Here is a 20,165-nt window from a genome sequence, read left to right as displayed (position 1 = left end):
TCCACTACTAGCTCCACTACTATACTATGATGTTCTCCACACCTTGTTATTGTACTAGCTCTACTACTTTACTATGATGGTCTCCACACCTTGTTATTGTACTAGCTCTACTACTAGTACCACTACTATACTATGATGGTCTCCACACCTTGTTATTGTACTAGCTCCACTACTATACTATGATGGTCTCCACACCTTGTTATTGTATTAGCTCCACTACTAGTACCACTACTATACTATGATGGTCTCCACCTTGTTATTGTACTAGCTCCACTACTAGTACCACTACTATACTTTGATAGTCTCCACACCTTGTTATTTTACTAGTACCACTACTTTACTATGATGGTCTCCACACCTTGTTATTGTACTAGCTCCAATACTAGTACCACTACTATACTATGATGGTCCCCACCTTGTTATTGTACTAGCTCCACTACTAGTACCACTAATATACTATGATGGTCTCCACACCTTGTTATTGTACTAGTACCACTACTTTACTATGATGGTCTCCACACCTTGTTATTGTACTAGCTCCACTACTATACAATGATGGTCTCCACACCTTGTTATTGTACTAGCTCCACTACTATACTATGGTGGTCTCCACACCTTGTTATTGTACTAGCTCCACTACTAGTACCACTACTATACTATGATGGTCTCCACAACTTGTTATTGTACCAGCTCCACTACTAGTACCACTACTATACTATGATGGTCTCCACACCTTGTTATTGTACTAGCTCCACTACTAGTACCGCTACTATACTATGATGGTCTCCACATTGTTATTGTACTAGCTCCACTACTATACTATGATGGTGGCCACACCTTGTTATTGTACTAGTTCCACTATTATACTATGATGGTCTCCACACCTTGTTATTGTACTAGTACCACTACTATACTATGATGGTCTCCACACCTTATCGTACTAGCTCCACTACTATACAATGATGGTCTCCACACCTTGTTATTGTACTAGCTCCACTACTATACTATGATGGTCTCCTCCTTGTTATTGTACTTGCTGCACTACTATACTATGATGGTCTCCACACCTTGTTATTGTACTAGTTCCACTACTATACTATGATGGTCTCCACACCTTGTTATTGTACTAGTTCCACTACTTTACTATGATGGTCTCCACACCTTGTTATTGTACTAGCTCCACTACTAGTTCCACTACTATACTATGATGTTCTCCACACCTTGTTATTGTACTAGCTCTACTACTTTACTATGATGGTCTCCACACCTTGTTGTTGTACTAGCTCTACTACTAGTACGATTACTATACTATGATGGTCTCCACACCTTGTTATTGTACTAGCTCCACTACTTTACTATGATGGTCTCCACACCTTGTTATTGTACTTGCTCTACTACTAGTGCCACTACTATACTATGATGGTGTCCACACCTTGTTATTGTACTAGCTCCACTACTATACTATGATGGTCTCCACACCTTGTTATTGTACTAGCTCCACTACTTTACTATGATGGTCTCCACACCTTGTTATTGTACTAGCTCTACTACTAGTGCCACTGCTATACTATGCTTGTCTCCACACCTTGTTATTGTACTAGCTCCACTATTAGTACCACTACTATACTATAATGGTATCCACACCTTGTTATTGTACTAGCTCCACTACTATACTATGATGGTCTCCACACCTTGTTATTGTACTTGCTCCACTACTTTACTATGATGGTCTCCACCTTGTTATTGTACTAGCTCCACTACTAGTACCACTGCTACACTATGATGGTCTCCACACCTTGTTATTGTACTAGCTCCATTACTATACTATGATGGTCTCCACACCTTATTATTGTACTTGCTCCACTACTTTACTATGATGGTCTCCACATCTTGTTATTGTACTAGCTCCACTACTTTACTATGATGGTCTCCACATCTTGTTATTGTACTAGCTCCACTACTTTACTATGATGGTCTCCACACCTTGTTATTGTACTAGCTCTACTACTAGTACCACTACTATACTATGATGGTCTCCACACCTTGTTATTGTACTAGCTCCACTACTTTACTATGATGGTCTCCAGACATTGTTATTGTACTAGCTCTGCTACTAGTACCACTACTATACTATGATGGTCTCCACACCTTGTTATTGTACTAGCTCCACTACTATACTATGATGGTCTCCACACCTTGTTATTGTACTAGCTCCACTACTATACTATGATGGTCTCCACACCTTGTAATTGTACTAGCTCCACTACTATACTATGATGGTCTCCACACCTTGTTATTGTACTAGCTCCATTACTATAATATGATGGTCTCCACACCTTGTTATTGTACTAGCTCCACTACTATACTATGATGGTCTCCACACCTTGTTATTGTACTAGCTCCACTACTATACTATGATGGTCTCCACACCTTGTTATTGTACTAGCTCTACTACTAGTACCACTACTATACTATGATGGTCTCCACACCTTGTTATTGTACTAGCTCCACTACTTTACTATGATGGTCTCCACACCTTGTTATTGTACTAGCTCTGCTACTAGTACCACTACTATACTATGATGGTCTCCACACCTTGTTATTGTACTAGCTCCACTACTATACTATGATGGTCTCCACACCTTGTTATTGTACTAGCTCCACTACTATACTATGATGGTCTCCACACCTTGTAATTGTACTAGCTCCACTATTATACTATGATGGTCTCCACACCTTGTTATTGTACTAGCTCCATTACTATAATATGATGGTCTCCACACCTTGTTATTGTACTAGCTCCACTACTATACTATGATGGTCTCCACACCTTGTTATTGTACTAGCTCCACTACTAGTACCACTACTATACTATAATGGTCTCCACCTTGTTATTGTACTAGCTCCACTACTATACTATGATGGTCTCCACACCTTGTTATTGTACTAGCTCCACTACTATACTATGATGGTCTCCACCTTGTTATTGTACTAGCTCCACTACTAGTACCACTACTATACTATGATTGTCTCCACACCTTGTTATTGTACTAGTACCACTACTTTACTATGATGGTCTCCACACCTTGTTATTGTACTTGCTCCACTACTTTACTATGATGGTCTCCACACGTTGTTATTGTACTAGCTCCACTACTTTACTATGATGGTCTCCACACCTTTTTATTGTACTAGCTCTACTACTAGTACCACTACTATACTATTCACAACTTTAATGTCAATCAGAATTGACAAACAACATATAAATGACAGGGGATGTGTTTTGCTATAGTAACCCGTGGGGTTGTGATGTGTGTTGCTATAGTAACCCGTGGGGGGGAGTGAACACCCAGAGAGTGAACATTTTTTTAAACAAAACCAGGAAGTTACATCATCGTTACCCAGAAAAGATTTGATGTTGAGATTAAAAACGGCTGCATTGGCCCTTTAATGTAACATACATATGGCTTCTTGTGTGTTTTATTTATCAAACATAACTACCTTACCGTGAATGATTTCAATTAAAATAGTCAACAAGAAAAAATAATAATATTAACTACGACTACATACACCCTGCTAGCTGACCACTGATTTTTATTGCAATTCATGTAAGTTAGGTTAAGAGAGTTTTCCAAAAAGTATTATGTACACATTTTGTGGGACATTCTGTATATTGTAAAATTCGACTGTGTGACAGACCACATTTAATTTAATATCCAACTTTTAACCTCTGAAATATAGCTAACGGGTTTGCTAATGTTGCTAGTTTAACGTAGTTGCTAAATGTCGATATAACTGCTTAGTAACCAAAAAGGAAAGAAATTGTGAGTTAGATAATACATATCATGAAAACAGATGAATGTTGTCAAGCTATAGACAGATAATAGAGCTCAGACTGTAAACATGACATTATATATTATTATAGAGCTCTGCTCAGACTGTAAACATGACATTATCTATTATTATAGAGCTCTGCTCAGCCTATAACCATGACATTATCTATTATTATAGAGCTCTGCTCGGCCTGTAAACATGACATTATCTATTATTATAGAGCTCTGTTCAGCCTAAAACATGACATTATATATTATTATAGAGCTCTGCTCGGCCTGTAAACATGACATTATCTATTATTATAGAGCTCTGCTCGATCTAAAACATGACATTATTATTATAGAGCTCTGCTCAGCCTGTAAACATGACATTATCTATTATTATAGAGCTCTGTTCAGCCTGTAAACATGACATTATCTATTGTTATAGAACTCTGCTCGGCCTATAAACATAACATTATCTATTATTATAGAGCTCTGTTCAGCCTATAAACATGACATTATCTACTATAGAGCTCTGCTCAGCCTAAAACATGACATTATCTATTATTATAGAGCTCTGCTCAGCCTATAAACATAACAGTATCTATTATTATAGAGCTCTGTTCAGCCTATAAACATGACATTGTCTATTATTATAGAGCTCTGCTCAGCCTATAACCATGACATGATCTATTATTATAGAGCTCTGCTCAGCCTGTAAACATGACATTCCCTGAGAGATTAGATTTGGAGCTCTACATCATTTGTTTTTAAAAATCACCAAGTTTATTTTTAATGATGTAATGTTGTGAAGACTGACCTCAGGTTATTGAGGGATTTGGCCTAGATTAAACCTCATAGGAAGACAATTTTATTTAATGCAGGTTTCATTCAGATCTCTCTGTTTAACTACATAATCTGTTTGTCTTTTGGCAGGAGAGAGACCAGACTCTAACAGCGGGAAGAGTTTTAGGTGGTTAGGGAGCCTGAAAATGCATGAGAGAATACATACAGGAGAAAAGCCCTTCCACTGTTCTCACTGTGGAAAGAATTTTACTCAGTTAGGGGCCCTGGTTGGGCATGAGAGAACACACACTGGAGAGAAGCCTTATCACTGTTCCCACTGTGGAAAGAGTTTTAGGTGTTTAGTGAGCCTGAAAACGCATGAGAGAACACACACAGGAGAAAAACCTTTCCAATGTTCCCAGTGTGAAAAGAGTTTTAGGTGGTCAGGGAGTCTGAAAAAGCATGAGAGAAAACACACAGGAGTAAAGCCTTTCCAACATACTAATACACAGGAGGAGACAACATACCACTGCTCTCATTGTGAAAAGACATTTTCCCAGTCAGAGGACCTGAAATCACACGAGAGAATAGAGAGGCTGTGTTCTGACTTGTGTTTCTGACTGAGAATTTGTCCAAGGCCAGGATTCACAGGGCCAGGGTGTCCGCTATGGACACCTGGAAGAAATCAGCAGCGGACATTTCTGAAGGTTTATCCAACAGACCTGTACATCCATGAATGGATCTCTAGAATGTGTAACTATTTCTGAAGGTTTATCCAACAGACCTGTACATCCATGAATGGATCTCTATAATGTGTAACTATTTCTGAAGGTTTATCCAACAGACCTGTACATCCATGAATGGATCTCTATAATGTGTAACTATTTCTGATGTATTGTGATGTATTGTTTAATAGATGTACTATGTTAGGTATATTTTTCTGTGGTTTTATTTCAACAGATTTTACTGATGCTATTAGATTGTACTATGTTAGGTATATTTATCTGTGGTTTTATTTCAACAGATTTTACTGATACTATTAGATTGCTGGGTGGGGGGAGTTTTATATATACAGAGACTTCAGAAAGTATTCACACCCCTTGACTTGTCCCACATGTTGTTGTGTTACATCCTGAATTTAGAATGTATTTTTACTTCACCTTTATTTAACCAGGTAGACTAGTTGAGAACAAGTTCTCATTTGCATTGACACATACAACAACACAGAGTTACACATGGAATAAACAAACATACAATCAATTATACAGTAGAAAAATCTATATACAGCATGTGCAAATAAGGTAGGATAAGAGAGGTTAGGCAATAAATAGACCATGGTGGCGAAGTAATTACAATATAGCAATTAAACACTGGAATGGTAGGGAATGTGAATGTGAATAGCAAAAGATGAATGTGCAAGTAGAGATACTGGGGTTAAATGGATTCAATACCCCATAATGTCAAGGTGGAATTATGTTTTTGGAAATGTTTACAAATGTAATTAAAAGCCTAAATAAGTTCAGGAGTAAAGATTTTCCTTAACAAGTCACATAATAAGTTGCAGGGACTCACTCTGTGTGCAACAATAGTGTTTAACATGATTTTTGAATGACTACCTCATCTATGTACCCCACACATACAATTATCTGTAATGTCCCTCAGTCGAGCAGTGAATTTCAAACACAGATTCAACCACAAAGACCAGGGAGGTTTTCCAACGCCTCGCAAAGAAGTGCATGTATTGGTAAATGGGTAAAAAAAAGCAGACATTGAATATCCCTTTGAGCATGGTGAAGTTATTAATTACACTTTAGATGGTGTATCAATATACCCAGTCACTAACTCCGTTGCTGGAGAGGAAGAAAACCGCTCAGGGATTTCACCATGAGGCCAATGGTGACTTTAAAATAGTTAGTGTTTAATGGTTGTGATAGGAGAAAACTGAGGATGGATCAACAACATTGTAGTTACTCCACAATACTAACCTAAATGACAGAGTGAAAAGAAGGAAGCCTGTACAGAATACAAATATTCCAAAACATGCATTCTGTTTGCAATAAGGCACTAAAGTAATACTGAAAAACAATGTGGCAAAGAAATTAACTTTATATCCTGAATACAAAAGCGTTATGTTTGGGGCAAATTCAACACATCACTGACTACATATTTTCAAGCATGGTGGTGGCTGCATCATGTAATGGGTATGCTTGTCATTGGCGTCACTAGAGGCGTAACTACAGTCCCTGATTCTAATCTAATGATCATCAGCTGCATCATTTTATGGTTCTAATCCAGGCAGTATCACTTCCAGGTTAAGCGAGCAGTGTGTCAAGATGTGCAGTGCGGCTTGGCAGGGTCGTGTTTCGGAGGACGCATGGCTCTCGACCTTCGCCTCTCCCCCGAGTCCGTAGAGGAGTTGCAATTAGATTTCATGACATTGGTGAAAAAAAAAATATATAATACACTGGTACTGAAATTAGATTTTTAATCACCTGGCAGATGTGTCAAACCATGTAAACACCTGCTAGACTTAAGTTAGAAGTGAATCACCTGCCTGGACATCCTAAGAAGCACACAGAGACCTGCATTTTGAAGTCGGTTTAATAATACTTGTGAAAACTGACTTCAGGTGATTGAGGGATCTAGTCTAGATTAAACGTCATAGGAAGTTTATCATGTGGAGGTTTCATTCAAGTCTGTTTAATTAAATAATCTGTTTGTCTTTGACAGGAGAGAGACCAGACTCTCCTTCTGACAGCAGGAAGAGTCCTTCAGGGGAACCAGACCCTGAGACGTCCAAACCAGCAGGACGACGTCACTGCTCCCAGTGTGGAAAGAGTTGTACTCAGTTAGGGAGCCTGAAAACACATAAGAGAATACACACAGAAGAGAATCCTTACCACTGCGCCTTGTGTGGAAAGAGTTTTAAGTGGTTACGGGGGCGTGGAAAGGCATGAGAGGACACACACAGGAGAAAAGCCTTTTGAATGTTCCCATTGTGGAAAGAGTTGAACCTAGTTAGGGAGCCTGAAGGAGCATGAGAGAATACACACAGGAGAAAAGCCTTACCAATGTTCCCATTGTGGAAAGCATTTTGCCCAGTTAGGAAACCTGAACCAGCATGAGAGGACACACACAGGAAAAAAGATGCACCACTGCTCCCACTGTGGAAAGAGATTTACCCGGTTAAGGTACCTGAAAGAGCATGAATGAATACATACAAATACACAGGAGGAGAAGACATACCACTGCTCTCATTGTGGAAAGACATTTTCCCAGTCACAGGACCTGAAAACACATGAGAGAATCGAGAGACTGTGTTCTGACTTGTGTTTTTGACTGAGAATTTGTGTTTTTGTTTGGGCTGTCAGACTTGAGAACTTTAATTTACGATTAATCCATTGTCTGAAAGGGTTAAAAATACACTGAAAACATCCAAAATACATATTGTATTTGTACATTGTAAAATCTACAATGCCATGTAAAAACAAGATGACATTGAGGTTAAATAACGTGAAGAGTAGCTGCTGCCTTGGCAGGAACTAATGGGGATCCATAATAAACCCCAGGAAGAGTAGCTGCTGCCTTGGCAGGAACTAATGTGAATACATAATAAATACAAATACTTGTATCAAGATTTTTGTGTCTCTTTACTCTCGGATTCTAAAATGCTAATTAGCATCAAAGTAGATGACATGCAAGACTACAAATCCCTGCAAGTTCCTGCATGTCATCTCTAGCCTACACCTTTCACAGAACAGTTCACAGAATTGTCCATTGAAATAAATATTGACAATTTAATCATTGCTACATAAAGGCCAGATTGGTGGAGTGCTGCAGAGATGGTTGTCCTTCTGGAAGGTTCTCCCATCTCCACAGAGGAACTCTGGAGCTCCCTGACCAAGGCCCTTCTCCCCCGAATTCTCAGTTTGGCCGGGCGGCCAGCTCTAGGAAGAGTCTTGGTGGTTTCAAACTTCTTCCATTTAAGAATGATGGAGGCCACTGTGTTCTTGGGGACCTTCAATGCTGAAGACATTTTTTGGTACCTTTCCCCAGATCTGTGCCTCGACACTATCCTGTCTCAGAGCTCTATGGACAATTCCTTTGACCTCATGGCTTGGTTTTTGCTCTGGCATGCACTGTGAACTGTGGGACCTTATATAGACAGGTCTGTGCCTTTCCAAATCATCTCCAATCAATTGAATTTACCACAAGTGGACTCCAATCAAGTTGTAGAAACATCTCAAGGATGATCAATGGAATCAGGATGCATCTGAGCTAAATTTCGAGTCTCATAGTAAAAGGTCTGAATACTTAAATAAATTTGCAATAATGTGAATTTTTTTGGGGGGGGATTGTCATTTTGGGGTATTGTGATGTAATTATGGGGTATTGTGTGTAGATTGATGAGGGGAAATAATTATTCAATTTTAGAATAAGGCTGTAACGTAACAAAATGTGGAAAAGTGAAGGGGTCTGAATACATTACGAATGTGCTGTATACCACTGGCAGAGTTTTCTACTATTGGCAGTTTTGTACACAGTCACGTGATACGTGGTATAGAAAAGTCCAATCTTAGGAGAGTACATGGGAGGCACTATACTGTGTGTCTGCAGGTGTCTATCTGGTCAAAACCACTGATACAGGTGCCCCTCCACCCTCTGGTGGGATGGATCATGTCTACAGAGAAACTTAGATTCAAATACTTTGATTTGTGTGTATTGGTTATACTGTATGTTGTGAAATTGTTAGATATCACTTGTTAGATATTACTGCACTGTCGGAGCTAGAAACACAAGCATTTCGCTACACCCGCAATAACATCTGCTAAACAGGTCTATGTGACCAATAAAATGTGATTTCGATTTCAAATAAACATCCTATTTATCAAAGGTGCTTTTGGCTGGGGTCAAAATGACTCCAAAGGATTTGAATTTGTTAAAAGTCCGTTTTGATACAGAAACACTAAACCATGATTTAGATTTATTAAGAACAAGTTGATTGACAAAGTCATGAAAAATTGGAAGAATTGAATAAACCACATTTTGGCTATGATAAAAGATATGCATCTGGGGTCAAAATGACCCATGTCAGAAGTATGGTTCAATGCAAATGTGTAGTGGGTGTAAAGTTTGTTTTAAACTCTCACTCATTAAACACGAATCAATCAACACATGCTTCTCTTTGAACGACTTAATTTAATATTAAACTTTTATGAAATAAATGAAAAATGTACTTTTGGTTCCTCAACTGCGTTGCCCACTCCAGTCAGCAGATGGCGATGTGCGTCTTTTAGGTTCAGGCGATGCTGCCAGAGTGACGTATAATCTAGTGGACGGGACGCTCCTACAACAACAACAGCTAGTCAGACACCTCGGTAGCTTTCTAGCAAACATAGATACAACATTCACGCTCTTTACACTGTTTTTGGTGTATATTAGTCGCTGTGTATTAAACACACTTCTGTCGTATGTACTTGTTGGCCCATTTGATTATATATTTACGTTGTTTTTCAGCTAGCTGGTTTGCTAAATTAGCTTAGAACTAGGCTAGTCGCTAATGCTAGCTAGCTAACATCTCCGACCATGAGTTCACTAAGCTACTCTCCTGATAAAGAAGATGAGGTCTGCTGGACGGGGAAAGAAGCTCTCGTGAAAGAGGAGGAGGAAGAGAAGGATGTTACAATACAAAAACAAGTAGAGGGTGAGGTTGTTACCGTGAAAGAAGAAGAGAAAGACGTTACAGAGACAGAAGAGGAAGATGCGTTCAGAGTGAAAGAAGAGGAAGACGTTTCAGTGAAATTGGAGGAAGACGCGTTCAGCGTGAAAGAGGAGGAAGATGTTACAGTAAAAGAAGAGGAGGAAGAGAAAGAGGAGAATGCAGTTTTTGGAGTGAAAGAGGAGGAGGGGGAGATGACTGTCACATTGGAGGAGGAAGAAGAGGAGGTTGGAGATCTGTTTAACACCAGTAAGTACCGTCTCTGCAGTCGTTGAACCAATATGCAGTAAAGGGGTTCTACACTTTAATGTTGTTCTGTAAGAATGGCTGAAGCTACACTGTAACGTGTAGAACATCAAGAGTGGACAATCAACAAAACGTTAACAATTGATCAAATGCATCCAATGACAATGCCTGAAATACTGTAGTCCTCAATATCTCCTATTAGATTAGCCCAATATGTAGTCTTAAAGGGGCAATCAGCAGTTGTTACATCCATTTTGGGACTGATACATTAATGATATGTTCCCATTGTTTCTTTAAGAATTCACTTATAAATGCCTCATGAGCTGTCGTACCCCATCAGAACCCAAAATATTAGCTTTTTTTTACTCCAATGTTTGTCAGTAAATATAAACAAACACGGTATATCCTCAAAACATGGTTAAAACTAGAATGTTGATATCATGGATCGTTGCATTTCTCAAGACCCATCCTTCGGCTTTTTAACGAAACGGGCATGAAGTACGCTTTGTTATTGTTTCTACTGCTGATTGCTGCCCCTGTTACTCCTCAAGGTCCAAGGACTGTATGCTATTTTCAGAGGTAGACTGGCTCTGGTAGCTAAAATAGTCAAATATTCCATCTAAATGTGAATCAATCCTCAGTTGCGATACATTTTCTAGAAACATAAATCGCTGTACTTTCATATCACATCAACATAATTTCACACAATACTTATATATCACATCAAAATAATTTCTAATACTTTCATATCACATCAAAATAATTTCAAATTCTTTCACATCAAAATTATTTCAAACAATACTTTCAAATATGTTTTATGTGGTTTTAAAGCTTCTGAACCTGGTGGCTGGTAAATGCTGCCATGGGATGGCAATGTTTCAAATAGACCTAGCTTGTGTATCACTATCACTTGCTATCACCAGAAATACTTTAAGAAATGAGGATATTGGAAACTCCTTTCGATTCGTATTAACAGCTTAAAGAAAAGAACATTGGCATGAATTACCCTCCGTGAACAAGAAGCACAACAATACAAATGTGAGATAATTAACTTGTTCTCTGTAGATCATCTCTAGCTCTGTCAGGTTGGATGGGGAACATCACTGCACAGCTATTTTCAGGTCTCTCCAGAGATGTTAGATCGGGCTCAAGTCCGGGCTCTGGCTGGGCCACTCACGGACATTCAGAGACTTGTCCCGAAGCCACTCCTGTGTTGTCTTGGTTGTGTGCTTAAGGTCGTTGTACTGTTGGATGGTGAACCTTCGCCTCCAGTCTAAGGTCCTGAGCACTCTGGAGCAGGTCTTTCATCATGGATCTCTCTGCCCTTTGCTCCGTTAATATTTCCCTCGATCCTGACTAGTCTCGCAGTCCCTGCTGCTGAAAAACATCCCCACAGCATGTGCGGCCACCACCATGCTTCACCGTAGGGATGGTGCCAGGTTTCCTCCAGACGTGACTCTTGGCATTCAGGCCAAAGAGTTCAATCTTGGTTTCATCAAGCCAGAGAGTCTTGTTTCTCATGGTCTGAGTGTCCTTGAGGTGCCTTTTGGCAAACTCCGAGCAGGCTGTCATGTGCCTTTTACTGAGAAGTGGTTTCCATCTGGCCACACTACCATAAAGGTCTGGTTGGTGGAGTGCTGCAGAGATGGTTGTCCTTCTGGAAGGTTCTCCCATCTCCACAGAGAAACTCTGGAGCTCTGTCAGAGTGACCATCAGGTTTTTGGTCACCTCCCTGACCAAGGCCCTTATCCCCCAATCGCTCAGTTTGGCTGGGTGACCAGCTCTAGGAAGACTATTCCATTAAAGAATGATGGAGGCCACTGTGTTCTTGGGGACCTTAAATGCTGCAGAATTTTGTTTGGTACCCTTCCCTACATCTGTGCCTCGACACAATCCTGTCTAGGAGCTCTAGGGACAGTTCCTTCGACCTTATGGCTTGGTTTTCACTCTGACATGCACTGTCATTTGTGGGACCACATATAGACAGGTGTGTGCTCCAAATCATATCATATCAATTGAATTTACCACAGGTGGACTCCGAACAAGTTGTAGATACATCTCAAGGATGATTCATGGAAACAGGATGCACCTGAAAGCAATTTTGAGTCTCATAGCAAAGGGTCTGAGTACTTATGTAAATAAGGTATTTCTGTTTATTACCTGTTTTCACTTTGTCATTATGGGCTATTGATGACACCCCTCTGAAACAAGATAGCCTAACCATCAGAAAAAAACTCTTCCTTAGCCTACTCCTTCTGCTGCTGCTGGCCTTTGTAAATTCTGACGTTATGCTCCTATAGTTTCTGGTAATAGACTACACCAGCAGTCGTTATGCTCCTATAGTTTCTGGTAATAGGCTACACCAGCAGTCAGCAACCCTTTTCCTTTTGGTGCTAATTTATCTGACCATTTCTACAGATCTGGTGCCAGTTCTGATTTTCGTATTCACATTTTACTGGAACAGTTTAATTTAATTTATAATAGTATCTCAAAATTATTGTCTGTGATTAATTTACATTCTATCTAAATCTAAATGAAAATTATGCAAATCTAAAAGTAACTTTTATTGCCATTGCCAACTATGTAAAAATAGTCTACATAAAGCCAACAAATAAAAACATCACAGCCTGCAGGTAGAAAATATCCTGATAAAAATAAATATCCAATAATTCACATTTGCTGCACATGGCATGTCTACAACAAACTTGAAACATTGTATCAACTATCAACTGGGTCGGGCCCAAAAGTTGAGATAGCAAGCTGTTGGCTATTTGTGCAAAGAATAAGAAGTAATCAGGTGTTTTATAACATTTCCACTGGATCAGAGCATTACGTTTTTCCCTTTAATGCTGAGTGGTTATCGAAAGGCTGAGAGCTGGAAATATTTTACGAAAATACTTTGAGGAACTATTGTCATTCACAATTGATTTTGATTAGACTTTGTTTACTTGCTGTTTGAGGTGAAGAAAAAATTACTTTGAGAAGCTCCACAGCTCATTAGTGGTGGTGCTTAAGACAATCAGAAATACTATCAGACATCCCCACATTAGCACATTTATAGGCCTACATTTGCGCGCAGGACGGGTAGACTACTCCTACTTCTATCAAATCGAAATGTATTTGTCACGTGTGCCAAATACAACAGGTGTAGTAGACCATACAGTGAAATGCTGAATTACAGGCTCTAACCAACAGTGCAAGTCTAAGTTTAAAAAATGCACTCGAACTACATTTAATTTAGTGGCTCCTTATGTTACGCTGGGAAAACAGTTTTCATGGGCACAGAAATCCTAAATAATTTCAGAGTTTGCTAAATCCAATGGTTCTAACCGAGAGTCACCTTAACTTTATTGACAACAGCCAACTGGATACTGTCATTAACGCGGTTCTTCAATAATTACACATAATTCTTAATACTGTAGCTGTTTAGTTACAGTCACATGTTCAACTATCATCAGCTGATCCAGGAAATAATTTTCTGAATGACAGTATCATGACAAACATCACAACATCCAACAACAACCAAAGTGCTTCTTCATTCATTACTCTGGTAAAGACAGTTATGCCGTGCTCCACGTTGAATCCAACATCCCTAACAAATTGATGTTTATAATGTTATTGTCTGCTTGATTTACAGTAGGGTCTCATTAGTCTGTTTGGACACGGAGATACTTAGCTCATAATGTGTAGAGAACTGTTCCTTGATGGATGGGCTATTGTACAACACACACAGCTATTTTCCTTTATTCAGGACATTTAGAATGACAACACATTACAGAGTAGCCTAGTGGGATTATTGACAAAATTATCTGGTGATCAGGTTATGAAATGTCATGACAAAGACATTTTAGTTTCCATGTTTCACCTGAAATATTAAATGATTTATAGTCCTCGGTCTATGTTGTTGTTAGGTGAAGTTATGGGTCCTGCAGTAGGTCTATGTTGTTGTTAGGTGAAGTTTTGGGTCCTAAAGTAGGTCTATGTTATAGTTATGGGTCCTACAGTAGGTCTATGTTGTTGTTGGGTGAAGTTATGGGTCCAACAGTAGGTCTATGTTATAGTTATGGGTCCTACAGTAGGTCTATGTTGTTGTTAGGTGAAGTTATGGGTCCTACAGTAGGTCTATGTTATTGTTAGGTGAAGTTTTGTTAAACACTTAGTGGACAAACCCTCATTGTCAGGCTGATGGCAAAGCTAGCCAAATAGCATTTTAAGTGTTTAAAAAGAAAAGAAAAGTATGAAGCAGTTGATTTGCAACAATAACACAAACATTATATTAAGCAGGACATTCAAACGAGGCTTACAATTATAATCCAAAAGTAATGTGAAGTGCACTCATAAGCAACCTGTAAATGGAGGCTATATTTGCTGTCAGCCTATGAGAACTCCCCTGAGTTTTCCCCCACGGTGGTGAATTAGTAAATAGACACAGAGCTTAATGTGAGTTTCCTTCAGTAGCACTCCTGATCTTGCGCTGATAATGCGCTGTAATATTCAGAATACATTGTGGAAAACTAAAATCTTCACTGACCATTTTTGCTCCAGGCAGATATACTACATCCATAACTAGTGGTTTCCTCATTAGCAGATATACTACATCCATAACTAGTGGTTTCCTCATTAGCAGGGAGGAATTTCTACAACCAGATACACTACCGCCATAACTAGTGGTTTCCTCATTACCAGATATACTACATCCTTAACTAGTGGTTTCCTCATTACCAGATATACTACTACCATAACTAGTGGTTTCCTCATTACCAGATACACTACATCCATAACTAGTGGTTTCCTCATTAGCAGGGAGGAATTTCTACAACCAGATATACTACATCCATAACTAGTGGTTTCCTCATTACCAGATATGCTACATCCATAACTAGTGGTTTCCTCATTAGCAGATATACTACATTCATAACTAGTGGTTTCCTCATTACCAGATATACTATATCCATAACTAGCGGTTTCCTCATTACCAGATATACTACATCCATAACTAGTGGTTTCCTCATTACCAGATATACTACATCCATACCTAGTGGTTTCCTAATTACCAGATATACTACATCCATAACTAGTGGTTTCCTCGTTAGCAGATATACTACATCCATAACTAGTTGTTTCCTCATTAGCAGATATACTACATCCATAACTAGTGGTTTCCTTATTAGCAGATATACTACATCCATAACTAATGGTTTCCTCATTACCAGATATACTACATCCATAACTAGTGGTTTCCTCATTAGCAGATATACTACATCCATAACTAGTGGTTTCCTCGTTAGCAGATATACTACATCCATAACTAGTGGTTTCCTCGTTAGCAGATATACTACATCCATAACTAGTGGTTTCCTCATTACCAGATATACTACATCCATAACTAGTGGTTTCCTCGTTAGCAGATATACTACATCCATAACTAGTGGTTTCCTCGTTAGCAGATATACTACATCCATAACTAGTGGTTTCCTCATTAGCAGATATACTACATCCATAACTAGTGGTTTCCTCATTACCAGATATACTACATCCATAACTAGTGGTTTCCTCGTTAGCAGATATACTACATCCATAACTAGTGGTTTCCTCATTAACAGATATACTTTATCCATAACTAGTGGTTTCCTCATTACCAGATATACTACATCCATAACTAGTGGTTTCCTCATTACCAGATATACTACATCCATAAATAGTGGTTTCCTCATTAGCAGGGTGGTGATTCTGCAACCAAATTGTGTGCATCGCACTCATGCCACAATTTTAGCAAACACAGAAAGGGGCCTATATTGGAGACCAGAAGTTGTCTGGCACAGTGCTTAGGATTTCAACAACTTGAATAACTTATTTCTAGCCTACAATCATCGATGTTACTACTAATGTGAAAACAAGACAATTGTCATAATCTAACAGACGTAATTTGTTGTTCAACTTCATGGCTACGCTCTGGGCATCACCTTTTATCTCAAATAAACAGTGGATTTCTTCTGTTGTGGGCCTGTTACCATCTGACATTGTCGTTCACACAGGAGAGAGATGTGACTATCGTGGATCCTCTGGGGAGCCTCAACAACATCATGATGCTGACGAGGCAGAGAAGAGTCTCTCCAGATCAGAACACCTCAAGAAACACCAGCAGAGACCCATAGGCAAGAAATCTCATTGCTGCTCTGACTGTGGGAAGAGATTCACCTCATCAGGCATTAAAATTCATCAGAGAATCCACACAGGAGAGAAACCTTATAGCTGTGGTCAATGTGGGAAGAGTTTTGTTCAATCTGGCCAGCTGATTCAACACCAGAGAACACACACAGGAGAGAAACCTTATAGCTGTGATCAATGTGGGAAGAGTTTTACTACATCTGGCTCTCTGACTCGACATCAGAGAACACACACAGGAGAGAAACCTTATAGCTGTGATCAATGTGGGAGGAGTTTCACTGCATCTAGCAATCTGACATTACACCAGAGAACACACACAGGAGAGAAACCTTATAGCTGTGATCAATGTGGGAAGAGATTTGCAACATCTGTCTCTCTTACTCTACACCAGAGAAGACACACAGGAGAGAAACCTTATAGCTGTGGTCAATGTGGGAAGAGTTTTGTTCAATCTGGCCAGCTGACTCAACACCAGAGAACACACACAGGAGAGAAACCTTATAGCTGTGGTCAATGTGGGAAGAGTTTTGCTGCATCTTTCAATCTTACTCTGCACCAGAGAACACACACAGGAGAGAAACCGTATAGCTGTGGTCAATGTGGGAAGAGCTTTGGTCAATGTGGAGAGCTGACAGTGCACCAGAGAAAACACACAGGAGAGAAATCTTATAGCTGTGGTCAATGTGGGAAGAGTTTTGCTGCATCTAGAAATCTGACTCTACACCAGAGAACACACACAGGAGAGAAACCTTATAGCTGTGGTCAATGTGGGAAGAGTTTTGCTGCATCTTGCAATCTTACTGTACACCAGAGAACACACACAGGCGAGAAATCTTATAGCTGTGGTCAATGTGGGAAAAGTTTTGGTCAATCTGGAGAGCTGACAGTGCACCAGAGAAAACACACAGGAGAGAAACCTTATATCTGTGGTCAATGTGGGAAGAGTTTTGTTACATCTAGCCGTCTTATTGTACACCAGAGAACACACACAGGAGAGAAATATCATAGCTGTGATCAATGTGACAAGAGATACTCTGATAACAGATCGCTGATCAAACATCAGAAAATACATACATGAAGAGTTGTTTCATGATATCAATGAAATAATGTCACAATGTAGAATGTTTTAACATTGTAGTAGGAGTATTGTAATGATGTCACAATGTAGAACCCTAAATGTTTGCCCCCTGTTCTATTGATTTCAACATGATATGGATATTATCCTCGGGGATAATCCAGGCTCTGAAATGGAAGAGTACTATTTATGAGATTTAACAAAAAGTGACTAACAAAAACACAGCTGTGTTACACTTACCATGTTGGCAACCCACTTGAATCAACATGTAGCTAGCTGTTTTCTACAAATTGTCCTCTAACCAGTGATGTACACATTATTCCCAGATTCCGTGTGGTTTTTGGTCGGTTAGTTTTAACAGGACGTGCAACCTCATCTCCCACAATTGATGTCAATGTGATATCGATGAGATGATGACAAATAAGTGTTGGGTTCCTTTGTTTAGCGATCCCTAAATTTAAATGCATCACTCTAAAATGTAGCTGACTGTCTTCTGCAGGTTGTCCTCTAACCAGTGAGGTAAAAGATATCTCCCATTTCCATGTGTTTTTTTAGTTGTGTTAGTTTCAACAGCACATACAACCTGATTTCCCCCCTAATCTATATCAGCTATTTATTGCTACTTGTCAAAACAACAGCGTTTTTGGTGCTTGTGCAGTTTATACGGTGCTTGTTTTAAAAAATACAAGTAATACGATTATTGTGGCAGATGTTTGTGTATATAGTACATTTTACGTTTAGGTTTTCAATTTATCACAAACTGTTTCTGCATTTGGACTATTGATTTGGACACGTTTAAACTGTGACATTGGGGATATCCCACCTAGCAAAATGTAATTGAAAATAAGACTATGCCATATAAGTTTGGTTTTAGTTGAAAGTTGAAAAGAAAACTATTTAATTTCAACGTACCTGCAGCTTTATACACATAATAAAGTATAATAAATCGGTCTATAATCAATTTTATTAACAATCCTTATAAATTGAGTCATAAATATAAAATATATTTGTTGTCCTGAAGGGAAGGAGTTACAGTCTTTGGTTTTTCCATTTATGTTTTGAGGTTGGACTTTAGCATGTATAGCTCGTCAGCACATATAGCTCGTTAGCACGTATGACGAACTGATTGGTGTCACCTCGTTAGTCAGTATGTGTTACACCTGTGCTGGCTTGTCCATCTCGTTAGTGGGAAGGTGTTTCACCTGAGCTGGTCCAGGTTCTATTTAAGAGTGTCTGGCCCAGTGCTCCAGTTGTCTTGATAGATGTGGAGAGTCAACACCTTTAGTTGCTCCACCTTTTTGGTTTGCTTCCTGTCTTTAAGTTTGGTGTGGGTTTTTCTTTTGTTTGTCGCTTCTTGGTGGGTCTCATGGTGGGTATCTTTTATGTCCCAGTTGTTGTTACTAGTCAACTTTCAATGGACACCCCCATAGTGTCTTTCAGAGCCCCTCCTATAAAACAAGCTTATATTTTGGGTTGGATATTGCATCAAATTATTAATATTTTAATCAATGGCATTTCCATAGGATGCTCATTAGTCTTTCAGTTGTTGTTCTTCTGTTTTTTATCCTCTTATGTTTGTTGTGTACTAAATATTTGTTTATTTTCATTTTTTTATGTTTTTACCTGTGAAGCCATTGTGTCGCATCCATGTCTGAAATGTGCTGTATAAATAAAGCTTGATTTGACTTGAACATATTGCAAAACAAATGAACCCAATGACTGACCAATCAGTCATCTTAGTATCCCCATTGTCCCTTTGAACTAGACCAGGTACTGTGTTACAGCTGCTCTCTCTTCTTCAATGTCATGTACTAGACCAGGTACTGTGTTACAGCTGCTCTCTCCTCCTCAATGTCATGTACTAGACCAGGTACTGTGTTACAGCTGCTCTCTCCTCAATGCCATGAACTAGACCAGGTACTGTGTTACAGCTGCTCTCTCCTCCTCAATGTCATGTACTAGACCAGGTACTGTGTTACAGCTGCTCTCTCCTCCTCAATGCCATGAACTAGATCAGGTACTGTGTTACAGCTGCTCTCTCCTCCTCAATGTCATGTACTAGACCAGGTAATGTGTTACAGCTGCTCTCTCCTCATTGTCATGTACTCGACCAGGTACTGTGTTACAGCTGCTCTCTCCTCCTCAATGCCATGTACTAGACCAGGTACTGTGTTACAGCTGCTCTCTCCTCAATGTCATGAACCAGACCAGGTACTGTGTTACAGCTGCTCTCTCCTCCTCAATGCCATGTACTAGACCAGGTACTGTGTTACAGCTGCTCTCTCCTCAATGTCATGAACCAGACCAGGTACTGTGTTACAGCTGCTCTCTCCTCCTCAATGCCATGTACTAGACC

At 39.3% G+C, this 20,165-nt stretch overlaps 3 protein-coding genes across 3 annotated transcripts in view; 2 read left to right on the top strand and 1 right to left on the bottom strand.

The window, feature by feature from the left end:
- Positions 1 to 20,165, bottom strand: part of LOC139567014 (zinc finger protein 180-like) — a 740,647-nt gene that overhangs the window by 101,898 nt on the left and 618,584 nt on the right. The gene's annotated exons all lie outside the window — the stretch shown is intronic.
- LOC139567006 (zinc finger protein 180-like) overlaps positions 1 to 20,165 on the top strand; it is a 497,856-nt gene that overhangs the window by 56,800 nt on the left and 420,891 nt on the right. The gene's annotated exons all lie outside the window — the stretch shown is intronic.
- Positions 9,950 to 19,500, top strand: LOC139566999 (zinc finger protein ZFP2-like). The gene is made up of 2 exons (XM_071388409.1): positions 9,950 to 10,569; positions 16,602 to 19,500. The coding sequence occupies exons 1-2, from the start codon at positions 10,188 to 10,190 to the stop codon at positions 17,810 to 17,812; spliced, it is 1,593 nt and encodes a 530-aa protein (XP_071244510.1). The 5' UTR covers positions 9,950 to 10,187; the 3' UTR covers positions 17,813 to 19,500.

Source organism: Salvelinus alpinus, unplaced genomic scaffold (genome assembly GCF_045679555.1).
Source record: "Salvelinus alpinus unplaced genomic scaffold, SLU_Salpinus.1 scaffold_40, whole genome shotgun sequence".
NCBI classification, from domain to species: domain Eukaryota; kingdom Metazoa; phylum Chordata; class Actinopteri; order Salmoniformes; family Salmonidae; genus Salvelinus; species Salvelinus alpinus.
The sequence above is the reverse complement of the archived record's forward strand: the minus strand, read 5'-3'. Positions and strand labels throughout refer to the sequence as shown.

What these genes read in the sequence shown, in the direction of transcription:
- LOC139566999 (XM_071388409.1), top strand. Translation starts at nt 10,188, where the DNA reads ATGAGTTCACTAAGCTACTCTCCTGATAAAGAAGATGAGGTCTGCTGG. An exon ending in TGGAGATCTGTTTAACACCA is followed by an intron (nt 10,570 to 16,601) that starts GTAAGTACCGTC and finishes TCGTTCACACAG; the next exon opens with GAGAGAGATGTGACTATCGT.